General features: G+C 39.7%; 1 protein-coding gene across 3 annotated transcripts in view; it reads left to right on the top strand.

The window, feature by feature from the left end:
• UNC13C (unc-13 homolog C) overlaps positions 1–23,712 on the top strand; it is an 860,874-nt gene that overhangs the window by 471,904 nt on the left and 365,258 nt on the right. For all 3 annotated transcript variants that reach the window (XM_055537914.1, XM_055537913.1, XM_055537912.1), the window contains 2 exons: positions 10,640–10,867; positions 12,142–12,283. In XM_055537914.1, coding sequence (XP_055393889.1) covers positions 10,640–10,867; positions 12,142–12,283 — 370 coding nt within the window. The remainder of the gene's footprint in view (positions 1–10,639; positions 10,868–12,141; positions 12,284–23,712) is intronic.

Raw genomic sequence — 23,712 nt, 5'->3', positions numbered from 1 at the left:
TTGACCTTCCCTTTTAGTTTTAGTTTCTGTGTTTAAATCGGGTGCATAACATTTACAGAAGTAGATACAAAGAACATTAATGAGGCTATCCTTTGTGGTTGGAATTGTATAGATAAATCATCACATTCAATCTCTAAACAATTTTATGAGCTGTTAGTATGCCTATTTCATAAATACAGTATTTCAAAAAAATATAAGTTTGGCAGTATTTATAATCATAGAGATAAAAATTGGAATGATTATTTTTTTGGGTTCCCAAATCACTGCAGATGGTGATTCCAGCCATGAAATTAAAAGACACTTAGTCTTTGGAGGGAAAGTTATGACCAACCTAGATAGCATATTCAAAAGCATATTCAAGACACATTACTTTGCCAACAAAGGTCAGTCTAGTCAAGGCTATGGTTTTTCCAGTGGTCATGTATGAATGTGAGAGTTGGCCTGTGAAGAAAGCTGAGCACCGAAGAATTGATGCTTTTGAACTGTGGTGTTGGAGAAGACTCTTGAGAGTCCCTTGGACTGCAAGGAGATCCAACCAGTCCATTCTGAAGGAGATCAGCCCTGGGATTTCTTTGGAAGGAATGATGCTAAAGCTGAAACTCCAGTACTTTGGCTACCTCACGCGAAGAGTTGACCCAGTGGAAAAGACTCTGATGCTGGGAGGGATCGGAGAAGGCAATGGCATCCCACTCCAGTCCTCTTGCCTGGAAAATCCCATGGATGGAGGAGCCTGGTAGGCTGCAGTCCATGGGGTCGCTAAGAGTCAGGCACGACTGAGCGACTTCACTTTCACTTTTCACTTTCATGCATTGGAGAAGGAAATGGCAACCCACTCCAGTGTTCTTGCCTGGAGAATCCCAGGGACGGGGGAGCCTGGTGGGCTGCCGTCTCTGGGATTGCACAGAGCTGGACACGACTGAAGTGACTTAGCAGCAGCAGCAGCTGGGAGGGATTAGGGGCAGGAGGAGAAGGGGACTACAGAGGATTAGATGGCTGGATGGCATCACCGACTCGATGGACATGAGTTTGGGTAAACTCTGGGAGTTGGTGAAGGGAAGGACAGGGAAGCCTGGCGTGCTGCAATTCATAGGGTCACAAAGAATCAGACACGACTGAGCGACTGAACTGAGTTACCTATAGCCACAATATTCTTTTCATTATATCTCAGTTGCTTCTGTACCAAAAAGTGTTTGGTTTCAGCAGTGACAGTCCCTCTGGACCCTGATACATGGTCTTTTACTTTCCTACTTCACACTCAGTAAGGAACCTTGAGAGTCAAAATCAAGGTCCATTGTTTGCTCGTGGAATACAGAGCAACCCAGAGGCCACACAGAGCACTGAGACTATCAGGCTGGTGGTTGGAGAAGCTGAGGAACTCAAGGATTGCCTTTTGGAAATTCTTCACTGTCAGGATTTGTTAACAAGAGTTTATAACACAAAGATAGTTTATAGCCCAGAAGATTGAGACCAATCATAACAAATAATGTCCTAGAAGTAAAAAAATTACTTTTTGAGTAGAAAGCGAAAATTCAGCCTGTTTATTTTTTTTTTTTTTTTTTTTTTTTTTTTTTAATTTTATTTTATTTTTAAACTTTACATAACTGTATTAGATTTGCCAAATATCAAAATGAATCCGCCACAGGTATACATGTGTTCCCCATCCTGAACCCTCCTCCCTCCTCCCTCCCCATTCCATCCCTCTGGGTCGTCCCAGTGCACCAGCCCCAAGCATCCAGTATCGTGCATCGAACCTGGACTGGCAACTCATTTCATACATGATATTTACATGTTTCAATGCCATTCTCCCAAATCTTCCCACCCTCTCCCTCTCCCACAGAGTCCATAAGACTGTTCTATACATCAGTGTCTCTTTTGCTGTCTCGTACACAGAGTTATTGTTACCATCTTTCTAAATTCCATATATATGCGTTAGTATACTGTATTGGTGTTTTTCTTTCTGGCTTACTTCACTCTGTATAATAGGCTCCAGTTTCATCCACCTCATTAGGACTGATTCAAATGTATTCTTTTTAATGGCTGAATAATACTCCATTGTGTATATGTACCACAGCTTTCTTATCCATTCATCTGCTGATGGACATCTAGGTTGCTTCCATGTCCTGGCTATTATAAACAGTGCTGCGATGAACATTGGGGTACTCGTGTCTCTTTCCCTTCTGGTTTTCTCAGTGTGTATGCCCAGCAGTGGGATTGCTGGATCATAAGGCATGTCTATTTCCAGTTTTTTAAGGAATCTCCACACTGTTCTCCATAGTGGCTGCACTAGTTTGCATTCCCACCAACAGTGTAAGAGGGTTCCCTTTTCTCCACACCCTCTCCAGCATTTATTACTTGTAGACTTTTGGATTGTAGCCATTCTGACTGGTGTGAAATGGTACCTCATAGTGGTTTTGATTTGCATTTCTCTGATAATGAGTGATGTTGAGCATCTTTTCATGTGTTTGTTAGCCATCTTTATGTCTTCTTTGGAGAAATGTCTATTTAGTTCTTTGGCCCATTTTTTGATTGGGTCATTTATTTTTCTGGAGTTGAGCTGTAGGAGTTGCTTGTATATTCTCGAGATTAGTTGTTTGTCAGTTGCTTCATTTGCTATTATCTTCTCCCATTCTGAAGGCTGTCTTTTCACCTTGCTAATAGTTTCCTTTGATGTGCAGAAGCTTTTAAGGTTAATTAGGTCCCATTTGTTTATTTTTGCTTTTATTTCCAATATTCTGGGAGGTGGGTCATAGAGGATCCTGCTGTGATGTATGTCAGAGAGTGTTTTGCCTATGTTGTCCTCTAGGAGTTTTATAGTTTCTGGTCTTACGTTTAGATCTTTAATCCATTTTGAGTTTATTTTTGTGTATGGTGTTAGAAAGTGTTCTAGTTTCATTCTTTTACAAGTGGTTGACCAGAGTTCCCAGCACCACTTGTTAAAGAGATTGTCTTTAATCCATTGTATATTCTTGCCTCCTTTGTCGAAGATAAGGTGTCCATATGTGCGTGGATTTATCTCTGGGCTTTCTATTTTGTTCCATTGATCTATATTTCTGTCTTTGTGCCAGTACCATACTGTCTTGATGACTGTGGCTTTATAGTAGAGCCTGAAGTCAGGTAGGTTGAATCCTCCAGTTCCATTCTTCTTTCTCAAGATCGCTTTGGCTATTCGAGGTTTTTTGTTTTTCCATACAAATTGTGAAATTATTTGTTCTAGCTCTGTGAAGAATGCTGTTGGTAGCTTGATAGGGATTGCATTGAATCTATAGATTGCTTTGGGTAGTATACTCATTTTCACTACATTGATTCTTCCAATCCATGAACATGGTATATTTCTCCATCTGTTAGTGTCCTCTTTGATTTCTTTCACCAGTGTTTTATAGTTTTCTATATATAGGTCTTTAGATTCTTTAGGTAGATATATTCCTAAGTATTTTATTCTTTCCGTTGCAATGGTGAATGGAATTGTTTCCTTAATTTCTCTTTCTGTTTTCTCATTATTAGTGTATAGGAATGCAAGGGATTTCTGTGTGTTGATTTTATATCCTGCAACTTTACTATAGTCATTGATTAGTTCTAGTAATTTTCTGGTGGAGTCTTTAGGGTTTTCTATGTAGAGGATCATGTCATCTGCAAACAGTGAGAGCTTTACTTCTTCTTTTCCAATTTGGATTCCTTTTATTTCTTTTTCTGCTCTGATTGCTGTGGCCAAAACTTCCAAAACTATGTTGAATAGTAATGGTGAAAGTGGGCACCCTTGTCTTGTTCCTGACTTTAGAGGAAATGCTTTCAATTTTTCACCATTGAGGATAATGTTTGCTGTGGGTTTGTCATATATAGCTTTGATTATGTTGAGGTATGTTCCTTCTATTCCTGCTTTCTGGAGAGTTTTGATCATAAATGGATGTTGAATTTTGTCAAAGGCTTTCTCTGCATCTATTGAGATAATCATATGGTTTTTATTTTTCAATTTGTTAATGTGGTGTATTACATTGATTGATTTGCGGATATTGAAGAATCCTTGCATCCCTGGGATAAAGCCCACTTGGTCATGGTGTATGATCTTTTTAATGTGTTGTTGGATTCTGATTGCTAGAATTTTGTTAAGGATTTTTGCATCTATGTTCATCAGTGATATTGGCCTGTAGTTTTCTTTTTTTGTGGGATCTTTGTCAGGTTTTGGTATTAGGGTGATGGTGGCCTCATAGAATGAGTTTGGAAGTTTACCATCCTCTGCAATTTTCTGGAAGAGTTTGAGCAGGATAGGTGTTAGCTCTTCTCTACATTTTTGGTAGAATTCAGCTGTGAAGCCGTCTGGACCTGGGCTTTTGTTTGCTGGAAGATTTTTGATTACAGTTTCAATTTCCGTGCTTGTGATGGGTCTGTTAAGATTTTCTATTTCTTCCTGATCGAGTTTTGGAAAGTTGTACTTTTCTAAGAATTTGTCCATTTCTTCCACGTTGTCCATTTTATTGGCATATAATTGTTGATAGTAGTCTCTTATGATCCTTTGTATTTCTGTGTTGTCTGTTGTGATCTCTCCATTTTCATTTCTAATTTTATTGATTTGATTTTTCTCCCTTTGTTTCTTGATGAGTCTGGCTAATGGTTTGTCAATTTTATTTATCCTTTCAAAGAACCAGCTTTTGGTTTTGTTGATTTTTGCTATGGTCTCTTTTGTTTCTTTTGCATTTATTTCTGCTCTAATTTTTAAGATTTCTTTCCTTCTACTAACCCTGGGGTTCTTCATTTCTTCCTTTTCTAGTTGCTTTAGGTGTAGAGTTAGGTTATTTATTTGACTTTTTTCTTGTTTCTTGAGGTGTGCCTGTATTGCTATGAACTTTCCCCTTAGGACTGCTTTTATCGTGTCCCACAGGTTTTGGGTTGTTGTGTTTTCATTGTCATTCGTTTCTATGCAAATTTTGATTTCTTTTTTGATTTCTTCTGTGATTTGTTGGTTATTCAGCAGCGTGTTGTTCAGCCTCCATATGTTGGATTTTTTAATAGTTTTTCTCCTGTAATTGAGATCTAATCTTACTGCATTGTGGTCAGAAAAGATGCTTGGAATGATTTCTATTTTTTTGAATTTACCAAGGCTAGCTTTATGGCCCAGGATGTGATCTATCCTGGAGAAGGTTCCATGTGCGCTTGAGAAGAAGGTGAAATTCATTGTTTTGGGATGAAATGTCCTATAGATATCAATTAGGTCTAACTGGTCTATTGTATCGTTTAAAGTTTGTGTTTCCTTGTTAATTTTCTGTTTAGTTGATCTATCCATAGGTGTGAGTGGGGTATTAAAGTCTCCCACTATTATTGTGTTATTGTTAATTTCTTCTTTCATACTTGTTAGCATTTGTCTTACATACTGTGGTGCTCCCGTGTTGGGTGCATATATATTTATAATTGTTATATCTTCTTCTTGGATTGATCCTTTGATCATTATGTAGTGACCATCTTTGTCTCTTTTCACAGTCTTTGTTTTAAAGTCTATTTTATCTGATATGAGTATTGCTACTCCTGCTTTCTTTTGGTCCCTATTCGCATGGAAAATCTTTTTCCAGCCCTTCACTTTCAGTCTGTATGTGTCCCCTGTTTTGAGGTGGGTCTCTTGTAGACAACATATGCAGGGGTCTTGTTTTTGTATCCATTCAGCCATTCTTTGTCTTTTGGTTGGGGCATTCAACCCATTTACGTTTAAGGTAATTACTGATAAGTATGACCCCGTTGCCATTTACTTTATTGTTTTGGGTTCGAATTTATACACAATTTTTGTGTTTCCTGTCTAGAGAATATCCTTTAGTATTTGTTGGAGAGCTGGTTTGGTGGTGCAGAATTCTCTCAGCTTTTGCTTGTCTGAAAAGCTTTTGATTTCTCCTTCATACTTGAATGAGATCCTTGCTGGGTACAATAATCTGGGCTGTAGATTATTTTCTTTCATCATTTTAAGTATGTCTTGCCATTCCCTCCTGGCTTGAAGAGTTTCTATTGAAAGATCAGCTGTTATCCTTATGGGAATTCCCTTGTGTGTTATTTGTTGTTTTTCCCTTGCTGCTTTTAATATTTGTTCTTTGTGTTTGATCTTTGTTAATTTGATTACTATGTGTCTTGGGGTGTTTCGCCTTGGGTTTATCCTATTTGGGACTCTCTGGGTTTCTTGGACTTGGGTGATTATTTCCTTCCCCATTTTAGGGAAGTTTTCAACTATTATCTCCTCAAGTATTTTCTCATGGTCTTTCTTTTTGTCTTCTTCTTCTGGGACCCCTATGATTCGAATGTTGTAGCGTTTAATATTGTCCTGGAGGTCTCTGAGATTGTCCTCATTTCTTTTAATTCGTTTTTCTTTTTTCCTCTCTGATTCATTTATTTCTACCATTCTATCTTCTAATTCACTAATCCTATCTTCTGCCTCTGTTATTCTACTATTTGTTGCCTCCAGAGTGTTTTTAATTTCACTTATTGCATTATTCATTATATATTGACTCTTTTTTATTTCTTCTAAGTCCTTGTTAAACCTTTCTTGCATCTTCTCAATCCTTGCCTCCAGGCTATTTATCTGTGATTCCATTTTAATTTCAAGATTTTGGATCAATTTCACTATCATTATTCGGAATTCTTTATCAGGTAGATTCCCTATCTCTTCCTCTTTGGTTTGGTTTGGTGGGCATTTATCCTGTTCCTTTATCTGCTGGCTATTCCTCTGTCTCTTCATCTTGTTTAAATTGCTGAGTTTGGGGTGTCCTTTCTGTATTCTGGCAGTTTGTGGAGTTCTCTTTATTGTGGCGTTTCCTCGCTGTGTGTGGGTTTGTACAGGTGGCTTGTCAAGGTTTCCTGGTTAGGGAAGCTTGTGTCGATGTTCTGGTGGATGGAGCTGTATTTCTTCTCTCTGGAGTGTAATGAAATGTCCAGTAATGAGTTATGAGATGTCTATGGTTTTGGGGTGACTTTGGGCAGCCTGTATCTTGAAGCTCAGGGCTGTGTTCCTTTGTTGCTGGAGAATTTGCTTGTTATGTCTTTCCCTGGAACTTGTTGGCCCTTGTGTGGTGCTTGGTTTCAGTGTCGGTATGGAGGCATTTGATGAGCTCCTGTCAATTAATGTTCCTTGGAGTCAGGCGTTCCCTGGAGTCAGGGATTGGACTTAAGCCTCCTACTTCCAGTTATCGGTCTTAATTTTACAGTAGTTTCAAAACTTCTCCTTCTATACAGCACCACTGATAAAACATCTACGTTAAAGATGAAAAGTTTCTCTACTGTGAGGGTCACTCAGAGAGGTTCACAGCGTTACATGGAGAAGAGAAGAGGGAGGAGGGAGTTAGAGGTGACCCAAATGAGATGAGGTGGAATCAATAGTGGAGAGAGTGGGCTAGCCAGTAGTCACTTCCTTATGTGCACTCCACAACTGGACCGCTCAGAGATGTTCACGGAGTTATACAGGGAAGAGAAGAAGGAGGCAGGAGACAGAGGTGGCCAGAAGGATAAAAGGGGGAAATGAAAAGGCGGGAGACAGATCCAGCCAGTAATCAGTTCCTTAAGTGTTCTCCACCGTCTGGAACACACAGAAATTCACAGAGTTGGGTAGAGTAGAGAGGGGTTAGGGAGGAGATACAGGTGACCTGGTGGAGAAAATGGAGAGTCCAAAGGGAGAGAGAGCAGTCAAGCCAGTAATCTCGTACACTAGTGAAAAATGGGTCCTGAAGATTGGGTTCTTAAAGGTACAAAATTGGTAACAAATACATAAAAACAAAAATTAGAAATTAGAGTAGAGTTTGGAATTTCAAAAATGCGATGTTAATGAAAAGGAGAAGGAAAAGAAAGAGAGAAAAAACGAACAAAGAAAAACAAACAAGGTCGTGAAAGTAATAAAGAAACTACAGGTACAAAATTGATAACTAATACCAAACAGCAAAAATTAAAAATCCAGAGTAGAGTTTGGAATTTCAAAAATACAACGTTAAAAAAAAAAAAAAAAAAAAAAAGAAGAAGAAGAAAAATAAAGAGAGAAAACAAACAAACCAACAAAAACAATGTCGCAAAAATTATAAAGAAAATACAGGTACAAAATTGATATCAAATACCAAAAAGCATAAATTAAAAATCTTGAGTAGAGTTTGGAATTGCAGATATACGATGTTATATAAAAGAAGAAGAGAAAGAAACAGAGGAAAAAAAAAAAAGTCACAGCAATTATGAAAAAAACTATAGGTACAAAATTGATAACATATATCAAAAGGCTAAAATTAAAAATCTAGAGTAGAGTTTGGAATTTCAAAAATGCAATGTTAAAGAAAAGAAAAAAAGAAAAAAGAAAAAAAAAAAAAAAAAAAAAAAAAACCACGGTCAAAAAATTATAAAATATATATATGAAGTTTGCTGAAGAAGAAAAAAAAAAAAAAAAAAAATAGGGTCTTTTTTTTTTTTTTTTGCAAAGTAATAGTTATAAAAGTGAAAATTAAAGGACAATAGAGGACTTAAAAAAAATTTTTTTTTTAATTAAAAAAAAAAAAAGAAAGAAAGAAAGATTGATCGTAAAAATAGTAAAAATATATCTAGGTCTTTCTCTGGTTTTGTTGTGAGTATTGTGGGTTCAGTTCATTTTTGGCAGTTCCTTAGTCCGACTTATATTTCTCAAGATCTATAGGCCCCTTCCTATGTAATCCGTAGTAACCACAGGGTTTTAATCTATGGCCTGTAGCTTCCAAGGCGTTTCCCTCTGTTATAGCTTCTTCTGTTTGCTGGTCTCTTCAGTGTCTGGTTCCCGCCCTGACACAAAGGGGACGGTGGAGGACCCTATTTTTTTTTTTTAATTTAGGCTCACTTGTTCAGCCGCGCTGTGGGGAGGGAGGGAGGGATGCTGCAAACAGATAACACTGGCGTGCGCTCGAAGTGCCTCGGCCACACTGGGTCTGCCCCCGCTCACGGCGCGTGTAACCTCCCTGCCCACACTGCTTGGGCTCTAGGTTGTTCCGCCGGGAACAATCAGAGGCCGGCCCTGGACTAAGCTCCCAGGTCCAAGCCGCTCAGGTTCAGGCACTCGGGTAGTCCTCAGAGGCGCAGACTCGGTTGGGCCTGCGTTTTGTGTTCTTCCCAGGTCGAGCAGCTCAGGTGATGAGGTGCTTGGCGGGCGCCAATGCTGCGACTTATCGCCTCCCCGCCACTCGGTTATCTGGGTGTAAAACCGGCGCACCTTCTCAGGCAGATGTTGACCGTCCAGACCCCCAAGAAGTTTTAGTTAGCAAAGAAGCCTGCTTACAGTTTTATAGATAGTGTCTCTCTGGGGCTGCGATTGCCCCCTTCCGGCTCTGGTTGCCTGTCACCGGAGGGGGAGGTCTGCAGCCGGCTATCTCTGTTCAGTCCTTTGTTCTGTGCGCGGGCCTGGCGGTGTCTTAGGTTAGGGCTGGCTTTTCGCGTGGTAGATATCCCACAGTCTGGTTTGCTAGCCCAAATTATTTCGCTCAGATAGCGCTCAGGACATTCGGCCCGATTCTTACTCTAAGGGACACAGCCCGCGCCGCACTTCCCTGCCCAGCCCCCGCTTGCTAATGCCGTGTGCAGGCGTCTGCGCTGCTTCTCCGCTGGGGGAGTTCCCGTAGGGCTCACAATCCGCGATTTTTAATTGTTTATTTTTTTTTCCCCCTCCCTTTTATGTTGCCCTCTGTGCTTCCAAAGCTCGGCACAGATTCGGCAGTGAGAGGGTTTCCTGGTGTTTGGAAACTTCTCTCTTTTTAAGACTCCCTTCCCGGGACGGAACTCCGTCCCTCCCTCTTTTGTCTCTTTTTTTGTCTTTTATATTTTTTCCTACCTCCTTTCGAAGAGTTGGGCTGCTTTTCTGGGTGCCTGATGTCCTCTGCCGGCATTCGGAAGTTGTTTTGTGGAATTTACTCGATGTTTAAATGCTCTTTTGATGAATTTGTGGGGGAGAAAGTGTTCTCCCCGTCCTACTCCTCCGCCATCTTGGCTCCTCCCAATTCAGCCTGTTTAAAACTGTGGCCATATCGTAGAATGAGAATTCACGTCTGTGGCCTGTGATGTGGGGATGGTGCAACCCAGTGGTTTCTAAATCCTTTTTAAATAGAATCACTTTCATTCCAAGTAAAATCTCACCCTATATTTCAATCTAATGGATAGTGGTAGTTTTCATTTTGCAAGGAAAAATGTAAGCTTTTAATTATAATAAATTTCATGAATTAAAAATAATCAGGCACTTTAGGTGAATGCAAATATTTGAAATGTTGATTTTTGAGTGACATGTGCCATATGTATCTGTTTCTCAATTTTGTCTTGGTTACCAAGTGAATAAATATGTGTGGTATGTAACACATTTGATTGTGTGTGTTCCTTTGGTTTGGAAAGTTGTTTTTAAAAATTCAAACCAAATATTTGCACAGCTGTGATTCAGTTCAGTAATACAACTAAAAAACCCTGGGATCATGGATGTCCATTACCTATAGTAGCATAAGGGCTAGTCATTCTGAATCTCAGCATGGTGCTTATTCTCCTGATATTTTCTGAAAAAGCTACCCTGACTCCTGAGAATTAAAGCATTCATTCATTCTCATGTTCTTCCTTTTTTTCTGACCCTCCTTCTCTTGGTCTATGAAAAAGAGGTTCATGTATATTTATGTCATCATCAATTTTTCTATTATAGGAGCAGCAGAAAAGAGTTCTAAGCATGGTGCAGAAGATAAGACTCAAACCATTATTACAGCCATGAAAGAAAGAATGAAGATCAGGGAGACAAACAGGCCAGAGGTGTTTGAAGTAATTCAGGAAATGTTTCAGATTTCTAAAGAAGATTTTGTGCAGTACACAAAGGCAGCCAAACAGAGTGTACTGGATGGGACATCTAAGTGGTCAGCAAAAATAACCATTACAGGTAAAAATGAGTCTTTTTGAAAAAAATTTCATTCCACTTTGAGATGTTTATATATGTTAGAAATCACTGCTAATAATTGTTATAGGCAAAATAAGTAGATTTTTTTTTCAGTCTTGTCAACTTTGAAGTCTAATTGAAACTTCAAATTTCTAAAAGATATGGCAGATAATTGAAGTCATTTCAGTTCATGTCTCATTCTAATCAAAAGCTCCTTGAGAGGAAGAAGGTTCTGTTTTATAATATATTTGTCAATACCCTGCAGTTTACAAGAGATTAGTTTTGTTGCTGCCTGACACTGATAAATGACAAGTAGCCAATAATCTCTTTAGTCAGTTTTTCTTAATGAGAAAACAAATATCATTTTACTTACTCTTGGATCAATACCCCTTATCCATTTGATCCTTGACTCAATGCAATTTGAGTAAAGTGATGTCTAGTAATTTGAACTTCTGAAGTTGTTCGTAATAGTAACAGCAACTGCATAGGTTATCATGTTAATATTTACCAAGCCTCTTAACTTACTCATATTGTATTCAAAAAGTAAAATAAAGAAGCTTTTCTTTAATACTGACAGTAAACTCATATACGGAGAAGGCAATGGCACCCCACTCCAGTGCTCTTGCCTGGAGAATCCCATGGATGGAGGAGCCTGGTGGGCTGCAGTCCATGGGGTCGCTAAGAGTCAGACACAACTGAACAGCTTCACTTTCACTTTTCACTTTCATGCGTTGGAGAAGGAAATGGCAACCCACTCCAGTGTTCTTGCCTGGAGAACCCCAGGGACGGGGGAGCCTGGTGAGCTGCCGTCTCTGGGGTCACACAGAGTCGGACACGACTGAAGTGACTAAGCAGCAGCAGCAGCAGCAGCAGCAAACTCATATACACAAACACATTTTAAATTACAGACTTTGAACTACATTAGATAATTCAAAATATTTACTGAATTAATCAGCTTAATATTTGTGCATTATCATTTGTCTATACATGCATACAGTCACATATGAGTAGATAGCTAATAAATATATGTAGATGTATGTCTATAGCTACTGTTCATTACAGGCAAAAGGAAATATTAGTCAAAGGAAGATTTTAATGTTGTGTGATTCATTCTTTCATTAAACATTTTGTTAAATCCTGTTTTTCATGAGACTGAAAGCAATGGGGATGTGTCTGCAAACCCAAAGGACAAAGTAATAGAAAACGTTTCCTTCATTATCAGTTTTTTGTTTCTGCAAAAATACTTATACTAAAAGTTTGAATTTGGTTTGTTTCAGTGGTTTCTGCACAAGGCTTGCAGGCAAAAGACAAAACAGGGTCTAGTGACCCGTATGTTACAGTTCAAGTCGGAAAGAACAAAAGAAGGACTAAAACCATTTTTGGAAACTTGAATCCAGTATGGGATGAAAAGTTTTATTTGTAAGTATATAATGGAAAACTATTAAAATATTGAAATATTTGGTAAATTTACAAGCATGCAAAATATACAAGCAATAATTATCTCATGTTTTAATTGTATCTATGCAGGAATTATAAAAAGATGTTGTGAACTGATATTGTGAACTTATTTAATACTCTTATTTATTATTTGTTCCTCATCTTGAGAACAAGTGAATAAAAATAATATTACAAACAAAAAAGGTGGCACAGCTGGGGTTAGTTTGCAGGAGAAAAAAAAATGATTACAACATGATCTGCAACTTGAGTTGACCCAGTATAGTGAGGAATTTACAGGCTTGATTCAGCAATATCTTGATATCTGAAGATTTATGACTGAAAACAGTAGAAAGACTTTGAGCATCCCATGGCCTATCACACCCATACCAGGCTGTACTGATGAAATGGTTGATGATAACTTTTAGAACCTCTCATTTTCTGTGGGTCATTTATTTTTAAACCTTTTATATCCTGTACCAAACAGCAAGGAATCATTTTTCTGTCAAGGGTTCTTTTCTTTCTGTCACTCCTTCTTGAAGAGAGATAAGATGACTTCCAGTTATCATTTGTTGGAAATGAAAATCCCAATCTATGAGTTTAAAAGTAAACAATGCTTTTCTCTTTCTTTCTTTCTTTGTTAATGGTTTAAACATGGATCTCCTTTACATGCTAAGTAAACAAACACAACACATACAGATTGTTTGGGAATGTGGGAAATAGTGTGTATGAAATAAGAGTTTTTCATGTGTATATTGGCCTAGGAAGTGTTAAGAAAAGGATGTGGAAAATCAGTTGGGACCCAATAACAGGGGGTACCAGAGAGAGTGTTAAGAGCTTTCTGTGACTTCTCCCTTCAAACTACTGGGAGAAACAATTTTACTATCTCTTCGTTCGTTAACAGAAGATAAGAAATTGATTGATAGTCAAAAATTCTTATTCCTAAGGCAGTCAAGTAAGTGAATAAAGCAGGGTAAGGACCATAAAGGAGAGGGAAAGGCACTGTTGCAAACTTGAGAGCAAGTGACTCACAGGCAAGAAGCATCTCCATTGCCGTGCGGTCTTGTTGGTGCAAGGCAGCCAGAGCTTCATTTTGTAGGAGAAACTGAAAATTTGAAAGTTCAAAACCAGAAAAGTGAATCAGTTATACACATACATATATCAACACTTCTTTTCCCATATAGGTCATTATAGAGCATTAAGTAGAGTTTCCTATGTTATACGGTATATCATACAGTCTTGATATACAGTATATCATACAGTATATCATAAAGCTTTACTTTGTAATAAATAAATTCTTAATATCAGGTAGTCCTAGTTGTCCAACTTTTTCTTTTTTCCAAGTTATTTTATATATTTTAGAACCTTTTAATTATTTCCATGTGTATGTTTTAATCAACGTCATTTTTTCATACAAAGGAAAGCCTGGGATGCTTTTGATTGCTTTATTCCCTTGGCTAAGAGTTCCAGTATAATGCCAAGTAAAAATGATAAAAGCAGACATCCTGGCTTTGTTCCTGATATTAGAGGGAAGCGGTTCCTTTCTGATTAACTCTGATATTACCTGTGGACTTGTAGATGCCACTTTTCCACTTAAGACAGCAATCTTCTACTTCCAGTAGGCTAAGAGTTTTGATCAGAAGTCAATACTGCATTTTGTCTAAGCTTTTACTGCATACTGAGATGATTGTTTGGTTCTAAATGTCATTTTGAAAAATATACCTGGACAATATTGTTCCATTGTCTTTGTGTTTTTGTTGCTTTCTTATTTTTCATGAGAAATCTGTTGTCTTCTTTGTTCCTCTGTACATATTATTCCCCACCCCCATGAATGCTTTTAAAGTTTTGTTTTCTTTACTCACCCGTACAAGTTGATTATGGTGTGCCATGGTTTAATTTTCTTTGTGTTTCTGGTGCTTAGGGTTTATTGAGCTACTTGAGCCTATGAGTCTGAAGTTTTCTTTAAATTTGGAAAAAGTTTGGCCATTATTTCTTCAAATATTCTTTCTGCTTCTGTCTTCTGGAGGTTTCACTTACACATATATAAAGCCTCTTGAAGTTATCCCACAGACCATGGATGGATGCTCTACCCACCCCCCCTTTCCTTTCTCTGTGTTTCACTTTGAATTATTTCTGGTGCTGTGACTTCTTCTTCTGTAATGTCTGCTGCTGCTAAGTCATTTCAGTCGTGTCCAACTCTGTGTGACCCCATAGACGGCAGCCCACCCGGCTCCCCTGTCCCTGGGATTCTCCAGGCAAGAACACTGGAGTGGGTTGCCTTTTCCTTCTCCAATGCATAAAAGTGAAAAGTGAAAGGGAAGTCGCTCAATCGTGTCAGACTCTTCACGACCCCATGGGCTGCAGCCTACCAGGCTCCTCCATCCATGGGATTTTCCAGGCAAGAGTACTGGAGTGGGGTGCCGTTGCCTTCTCCACTGTATTTTTCATCTTAGAAGTTTTAGTTTCCATATCAGGAAGTTCAGATTGAGTCTTTGCATCTTCAGCAACTCAACTGTTTTAAAAATTAAGATTTACTTGGAGGAGGTGAAGTTCATAAGAAAATTGAAGAGCCCATGTAGGGATTTCCCAATATACCTTCTACTCATACACATGCATACCCTACCTCTATTATTACCATCTCCCAACAGAGTGTGGGTGTATTGTTACAATTGATAAACCTACATTCAGTCAGTTAGTTCAGTCAGTTCAGTCCCTCAGTCATGTTCTACTCTTTGCGACCCTGTGAATCGCAGCACACCAGGCCTCCCTGTCCATCACCATCTCCCGGAATTCACTCAAACTCACGTCCATCAAGTCGGTGATGCCATCCAGCCACCTCATCCTCTGTTGTTCCCTTCTCCTCCTGCCTTAAGTCCCTCCCAGCATCAGAGTCTTTTCAAATGAGTCAACTCTTCGCACGATGTGGCCAAAGTATTGGAGTTTCAGCTTTAGCATCATTCCTTCCAAAGAACATCCAGGGCTGATCTCCTTTAGAATGGACTGGATGGATCTCCTTGCAGTCCAAGGGACTCTCAAGAGTCTTCTCCAACACCACAGTTCAAAAGCATCCATTTTTCAGCGCTTAGCTGTCTTCACAGTCTAACTCTCACATCCATACATGACCACTGGAAAAATCATAGCCTTGACTAGATGGACCTTTGTTGGCAAAGTAATGTCTCTGCTTTTCAATATGCTATCTAGGTTGGTCATAACTTTCCTTCCAAGGAGTAAGCGTCTTTTAATTTCATGGCTGCAATCACCATCTGCAGTGATTTTGGAGCCCAAAAAAATAAAGTCTGACACTGTTTCCCCATCTATTTCCCATGAAGTGATGACCAGACACCATGATCTTCGTTTTCTGAATGTTGCGCTTTAAGCCAACATGGCTTTTTTCACTCTCCTCTTTCACTTTCATCAAGAGGCTTTTGAGTTCCTCTTCACTTTCTGCCTTAAGGGTGGTGTCATCTGCATATCTGAGGTTATTGATATTTCTCCCAGCAATCTTGATTCCAGCTTGTGCTTCTTCCAGCCCAGCATTTCTCATGATGTACTCTGCATAGAAGTTAAATAAGCAGGGTGACAATATACAGCCTTGACGTACTCCTTTTCCTATTTGGAACCAGTCTGTTGTTCCATGTCCAGTTCTAACTGTTGCTTCCTGACCTGCATATAGGTTTCTCAATTGGCACAAGATAATCACTCAAAATTCATAGGAGACATAAAATTTCTCATAGTGTTTATATTGTATATATTTGGACAAATGTATAATAACAGTATTCATCATTGTGGTATCACACTATTTTCACCACCTTAAAAATCCTCTGCTCATCACCTGTTCATTACTCCTCACTCCTCCAATTCTTGACAACTACTGATCTTTTACTGTCTCCAAAATTTTGCCTATTCTAGGAGGTCCTATTATTTTGAGTTATACAATATGTATTCTTTCCAGATTGACTTTTTTCCATTTATTTGTATACATTTAAGGTTCTGTGTTTTTTTTTTTTCATGGTTTGATAGATCATTTCTTTTTTAGCACTGAGTAATATTTGTCTTTCTGTACTAGAATAATATTATCTTGAATTTATCCATTCACCTACTGAAGAACATCTTGGTTACTTCCAAGTTTTAACCATTGTGAATAAAGCTGCTATAAATAATGTAGGTTTTTATGTGGTCATAAGTTTTCTGCTCCTTAGGGTAAATGCCAAGGGGTATGATTGCTTGATCATATGATAAGAGTATGTTTAGTTCAGTAAGAAACTGTCAAACTGTGTTCTAAAGTGGCTATATCATTTTGCATTCTCACCAGCAGTCAGTAATAGTTCTTGCTCCAATCCTCTCTAGCTTTTGACATTGCCTGCATTTTGAATTTTGGTTGTTCTGATGGGTGTGTAGTGATACTTTGTTGTTGTTTTATTAATACCATGATTTTCATTTAAGACATACTTTATGGGATATCTTTTCATTTGCGTCTTTGCCATCCTTTTTATTTTCTTTGGTGAGGTGTCAAGGTTTTTGGCCCAATTTTAAATCAAGTTGTTTACTATTATTGAATTCTATTATTTCTTTGAATATTTTGGATAATAGACTTAAATCACATGTGTGTCTTAAAAATACTTTCTCCCTATCTGTGGCTTATCTTCCCATTCCTCCGATACTGTCCTCTACTTAACTTTCTTATTCATGCGATTATTATGACAGTTGTTTTTATGCCCTTAACTGCCAATTCTGTCATCTGTGTTCATCCTTGGTTAGTTTTGATTGATTTTTTTCCTTATTTTGTGTCATTTTTTCTGCCTCTTCATGTGCCTGATGATTTAAATTGGATAACAGACTTTGTGAATATTACCTTGTTGGTTGCTGAATATTTTTAACATCCTCTTAATATTCCTGAGCTCTGTTCTGAGATGTAGTTAAGTTACATGGAAACCCTTTAGTTCTTTAGGTCTTGCTTTTAAAATTTATTAAGTGGAAATGAAACAGCACTCAACTTCAGGCTAATTACTCCTCAGTGCTGAAGCAAGACTCTTCCACATCCTCTGCCAACTGACTCATGAATGATAAACTTTTCTTATCTGTGCAGTAGACATAAGCACTACTTCTGGCCTTGGTGAGTGCTGGGCATTGTGACATGTAATCATTTTGAGGATGGCTTCTAACCTGGCCTTGGGTAGTTTTATCACATGTATGCACTTGTTACTCAACTGATTGCTCAAGATGAGCCTGTAGCAGATTGGAAGTTGTTTTGTTTTTGTTTTTTTTCAGTTCAGTTCTCTTCTTTTTGATAGTATGCCCTGTGACTTCTAACTGCTTTGGTTTCCTCAGATTTTCAGCTCTGTCTTTCTAACTCAGAGAGTCCAGTGGACTCCACCTGAATTTCCTGTCTTTGCACAGTGGCCTGGAAATTCCCTCAGGGAAGTTAGCTGAAGTAATGGTGAGGTTCACCTTGTTAATTTTTTTTTTTTTTGGGGGGGGGTCTTTTTGAAATCAGTATTGACAAATCATCAGTATATTGAAAAACAATGTTTCAAATATTTTGCTCACTTTTTGACTTTTCATGTGAGGGTGTAACTCTAGTCCCTCTTACTCCTTCTTGACTAGAATAGAGAGTCTGGAACTTTGAATTTAATTGGTTAGCAGAACAAAATAAGATAGTGTGAGAGCCAACACAGAACATGTGAAACAGGGTACAACATCTGGATATATGTGATCCATAGGCTGCCAGTTTCAATCTATGAAACAAAGCAGCAGTCCCCAACCTTATAAATAAGGCATCCTTAATGCTGTAGTATTATGTCGACAGCATTAGACAGACATTACTACAGAAATGCTGTAGTCGAAATAGTCTAGTTTTCTAATCCTGCAAAGGGCCCCCTTTGACAAATCATCTGAGTAATGATACATACATGCAATGAGAAAACTGCCCCAAATCAAGACAAGTTCCACCCAAAAGAACTAGATGCGACAGCGTCCAGTGCTCATTCATGTCAGGAATAGTGTTTGTCCCCACTGGACAGGTCAGAAAACGTCATGGTTCATGGGCTGGGTATATTGAAATAGGTAGTTAAAATATGAGGTTTTGATATGCTGATTGGCAGTTTTTTGTGTAATTTACTGTATGCTTGGTTTTCCTTTTGATAAGAGACACCACATACTGGCAACAACAATATAAGTATTTTTTAAACAGCCGTCTTTTCAAGGAAGAGGAAATTTATTGTACCCTGCTGTGTGTGTGTGTGTGTGTGTGTGTGTGTGTGTGTATATTGCTTATTTTCACCTCTCCATCGACATTTATGAGCTGTAAGTGAAACTATGCTCACAAATATTTTGTTTCTTTCCTTCTAGAATGTAAAATATGAATGTCTAAATTTTCAACAGTAATTAATTTTGTTGCCAGCTACCTGAACGCAAAGATTCCATTTTTATTATTGATGTTCTGTATCATTGGTTCTAGAAATACTATTTTGAATCTACCTGTGCATGTTTTCATTTGACCATGAAAATGGTGTGAAAATTACAAACTTATCTTTCTTTATAAGGGGCTTTCTTTGGCAGGAGGAAATGAGTTCATGGTGAATTTATGTGCAGATTTTGAAAAATGCATACATGTCATATGTGAACTCATCCATGCCTCCCACTAACCTGACAGTTCTGCCCTGTGAACTGGAGTGTAAAAACGTGTCCTGAGGTTCTGAAAATAGGATGGCTTATTAATGGTGTGACTTTAGCTTGCATTTGGGGCAATGTGTTTAAATTCTGAACTTTAGCTTTTCTAATATGAAAAACTGGGATAATACACACTTCATAGGACTGATATATTTCTTGAGATAATGTATATAGAGCTTTTGTTACCTGTTTGGCACCCCACTCCAGTACTCTTGCCTGGAAAATCCCATGGATGGAGGAGCCTGGTAGGCTGCAGCCCATGGGGTCATGAAGAGTCGGACACGACTGAGTGACTTCACTTTCACTTTTCACTTTCATGCATTAGAGAAGGAAATGGCAACCCACTCCAGTGCTCTTGCCTGGAGAATCCCAGGGATGGGCGACCCTGGGTGGGCTACCATCTATGGGGTCGCACAGAGTCAGACATGACTGAAGCGACTTAGCAGCAGCAGCAAGCATATTCAAAATGGCAGTTGTATTATTACAATGATTAACATTAGTGACATCATATCCTTTGTGCCAAGGAGCAAACATACCAGTAATACTTTAATATTGAGAAAGTTCCAATCTGAATAATGAGGCCAAGATTAGTCTGATGAACAAGGTGCTGTAGGAAGGAAGTACTGCTGAAATAAGACTTTGAGAATTGAAATTGAGTGAAATATTGAGAGATGGTTTTATCCAACTCCTTCATTTTATTGATGAAAAAATCAAAGCTTAGACAGGTTATAGTACAGTCAAGTCTACGAAGGAGTCCCCTATTGTGAAATCAAAAATAAGATACAAGTAGAAATACAGAGGTCTGTTTTTACCCACATTTAAATTCTTCCTTCGGAAAAAATGCAGTTGACCTGAACCAACAAGGCAGTCACAAGCTGGTAAGACAAAAATGCAAATGAAGTAATTTTTCAATTTTTCTTTGCTTGAAAGCTTAATTGTTCTCCCACTAATGGCACTTTGATGCCCTCAGGAGATTAATGCTAAGTGATTTCCATTTTAATTCTACCTCTCTTACCGTGGGTTAAAAAGAGAAGTTGAAAAATTTTAATCTTCAAAAGCTATGAATGTGTGATTCTAGAATGGGGCACTCTGGAGAGTGTTTACAGGGAAAAGAGGCATGACCAATTAAGCCCTTGCAGACATGTGGGTTAGTAGGGATTGTAAATATGGAATTTTTAAAATATCACATGAGAGTTAATCAAGCTAATATATATAAAAACACTTTGAAAATGAAAATGTTATGTAAATCTAAGGTGCTCATTATCTTTGCTCTTGGATCCTAGTAATTTATGTATTTGATCATTACATAATGAATTATGACATGTTATTTTATTTTCCTGTGCTACAGTTAATGAAATGTTTATGCTTATCATAAACCATTCCCTCAAGAAGGAAAGGAGTCAGTCTCTCCAGTGGATTGTAGAGAGAAAATGGCAGTATTGTCCCTTTTGAATAAGAAATTTTGTAGTTGCTGCTGCTAAGTCGCTTCAGTCGTGTCGGACTCTGTGCGACCCCATAGACGGCAGCCCACCAGGCTCCCCCGTCCCTGGGATTTTCCAGGCAAGAGCACTGGAGTGGGTTGCCATTTCCTTCTCTAATGAATGAAAGTGAAAAGTGAAAGTGAAGTCACTCAGTCGTGTCCGACTCTTTGTGACCCCATGGGCTGCAGCTTACCAGGCTCCTCCGTCCATGGAATTTTCCAGGCAAGAGTACTGGAGTGGGTTGCCATTGCCTTCTCCAATTTTGTGGTTAGGAGACAGATTATATGTTATATGTTGATGCTGTGATTTCTAGAGAACCCTATAGTTGATCCATGGTGCCTCATTTTTGCTAACATAGGAAATGAAAACAAAATGTCACACTGACTACCTCTCAGAGGGGCAGTAGCAGGCATGTATTGGCTATCTTGTTTTGACTGGTATTAACCACTAAAGCAAAGAGTTAATTTAAAAAAGAGTCTAGTCTATGCAATGCCTATGGTAGGAGTGTGGACATGCCCTCATTTATTCATGGTGATGTTGAATAGACATGGCAGTGGTGTTTAAACATTCTACTCATGTATTGTCTGAACAACCAGCTCCACTTGCTTCAGTTTAGTTCAGTTCAGTTCAGTCGCTCAGTTGTGTCTGACTCTTTGTGACCCCATGAATCGCAGCACACCAGGCCTCCCTGTCCATCACCAACTCCGGGATTTCACTCAGACTCAAGTTCATCGAGTCAGTGATGCCATCCAGCCATCTCATCCTCTGTCGTCCCCTTCTCCTCCTGCCCCCAATCCCTCCCAGCATCAGAGTCTTTTCCAATGAGTCAACTCTTCGCATCAGGTGGCCAAAGTACTGGAGTTTCAGCTTCAGCATCATTCCCTCCAAAGAAACCCCAGGGTTGATCTCCTTCAGAATGGCCTGGCTGGATCTCTTTGCAGTCCAAGGGGCTCTCAAGAGTCTTCTCCAACACCACAGTTCAAAAGCATCAATTCTTCGGCGCTCAGCCTTCTTCACACATCCATACATGACCACAGGAAAAACCATAGCCTTGACTAGTGGGGTATCAGTTAAATTCTACTTCCATTTCCTTATGTGCAAAGCACTGTACTGGGTCCATGGGAAGTACTGACTTGAGTAATTTCATATTTAAAAAAAAACAAAAACAAAAAAAACCTCTCTGGACTTAAAGTTTATAAACCTAAGTTCCAGAGCCCTTCTGGATTCAGCATGCTTCTTAACCACCAGGAAATGCCTCAACCTCTTTGAATCTCAGGTTCACAGTGGGTTGTTGTTGTTCAGTCACTCAGTCATGTCTGACTCTTTATGACCCCATGGACTGTAGCACACCAGGCTTCCTTGTCCTTCACTATCTCTCAGAGTTTTTCAAACTCATGTCCATTGAATCTGTGATGCCATCCAATCATCTCATTCTCCTTTGCCCCCTTCTCCTCCTTTCAGTCTTTCCCAGCATCAGAGTCTTTTCCAATGAGTCTGTTCTTTGCATCAGGTGGCCAAAGTATTGGCGCTCCAGCTTCAATATCAGTCCTTCCAATGAATACTCAGAGTTGATTTTCTTTAGGATGGAGTGGTTTGATCTCCTTGCTGTCCAGTGGACTCTGCAGAGTCTTCTCCAGCACCACAGTTCAAAAGCATCAGTTCTTCAGCGCTCAGCTTTCTTTATGGTCCAACTCTCACATTCACACATGAGTAGTTGGAAAAGCCATAGCTTTGACTAAACAGACCTTTGTTGGCAAAGTTTTGTCTCTGCTTTTCAATACACTAGGTTTGTGTATTGGGTCTAGGTTTGTTCACAATAGGCATTGAGCGCAGAAAGTATTCCCACCTTGACTCAGTAAAGTTATTGTTATGACCGGCATGCTAAGTGCAGGCGGCTGCGACCGGCCCGCTAAGCGCGGCCGAGAGGAGCCACTCCACGTCCGAGGTCAGGGGCAGAAGCTGGGAGGACCCCATTCCCGAAGGGCGGCGTCCAGGAGGAGTTACCCCACGTCCGAGGTCAGGGGCCGCGGCCGAGAGTACCAGACTGCCACGGCGCAGGAACAGCCGAGAGGAGACACCCCGCGTCCAAGGTCGGGGGGGCAGCTGAGAGGAGATACCCAGCGTCCGAGGTCAGGGGCGGCGGCCGGGAGGAGATACTCCATGCTTCTAAGCCCAAGGCCAAGGGCGGCGGGCGGGAGCAGCTACCCCACGCCCCTAAGCCAGAGGCCAGGGGCGGCGGGCGGGAGGAGCAGAGTACATCATGAGAAACGCTGGACTGGAAGAAACACAAGCTGGAATCAAGATTGCCGGGAGAAATATCAATAACCTCAGATATGCAGATGACACCACCCTTATGGCAGAAAGTGAAGAGGAACTCAAAAGCCTCTTGATGAAAGTGAAAGTGGAGAGTGAAAAAGTTGGCTTAAAACTCAACATTCAGAAAACAAAAATCATGGCATCTGGTCCCATCATTTCATGGGAAATAGATGGGGAAACAGTGGAAACAGTGTCAGACTTTATTTTTTTAGGCTCCAAAACCACTGCAGATGGTAACTGCAGCCATGAAATTAAAAGACTCTTACTCCTTGGAAGGAAAGTTATGACGAACCTAGATAGCATATTCAAAAGCGGAGACATTACTTTGCCAACAAACTTCTGTCTAGTCAAGGCTGTGGTTTTTCCTGTGGTCATGTATGGATGTGAGAGTTGGACTATGAAGAAGGCTGAGCGCCGAAGAATTGATGCTTTTGAGCTGTGGTGTTGGAGAAGACTCTTGAGAGTCCCTTGGACTGCAAGGAGATCCAGCCAGTCCATTCTGAAGGAGATCAGCCCTGGGATTTCTTTGGAAGGACTGATGCTAAAGCTGAAACTCCAGTACTTTGGCCACCTGATGCGAAGAGTTGACTCATTGGAAAAGACTCTGATGCTGGGAGGGATTGGGGGCAAGAGGAGAAGGGGACGACAGAGGATGAGATGGCTGGATGGCATCACTGACTCCATGGATGTGGGTCTGGGTGAACTCTGGGAGTTGGTGATGGACAAGGAGGCCTGGCGTGCTGCGATTCATGGGGTTGCAAAGAGTCGGACATGACTGAGCGACTGATCTGATCTGATCTGAGCATTATACAAAAGCTCCTTTAACCGAGAAGTATCAGAAACTCATAATGCTGTTATTTATAGAGGTGTGATTGCCTTGGCCCTAAAAACACATGCCACCTATGTTCAATTCACAGCAACCCAGATGGAGTGGCACACTGAGTGCCT

This window comes from Bubalus kerabau, chromosome 10 (genome assembly GCF_029407905.1).
Source record: "Bubalus kerabau isolate K-KA32 ecotype Philippines breed swamp buffalo chromosome 10, PCC_UOA_SB_1v2, whole genome shotgun sequence".
In the NCBI taxonomy this organism is placed as follows: Eukaryota; Metazoa; Chordata; class Mammalia; order Artiodactyla; family Bovidae; genus Bubalus; species Bubalus kerabau.
Note: the sequence above shows the minus strand (reverse complement) of the source record. Positions and strands in the feature narration are given on the sequence as shown.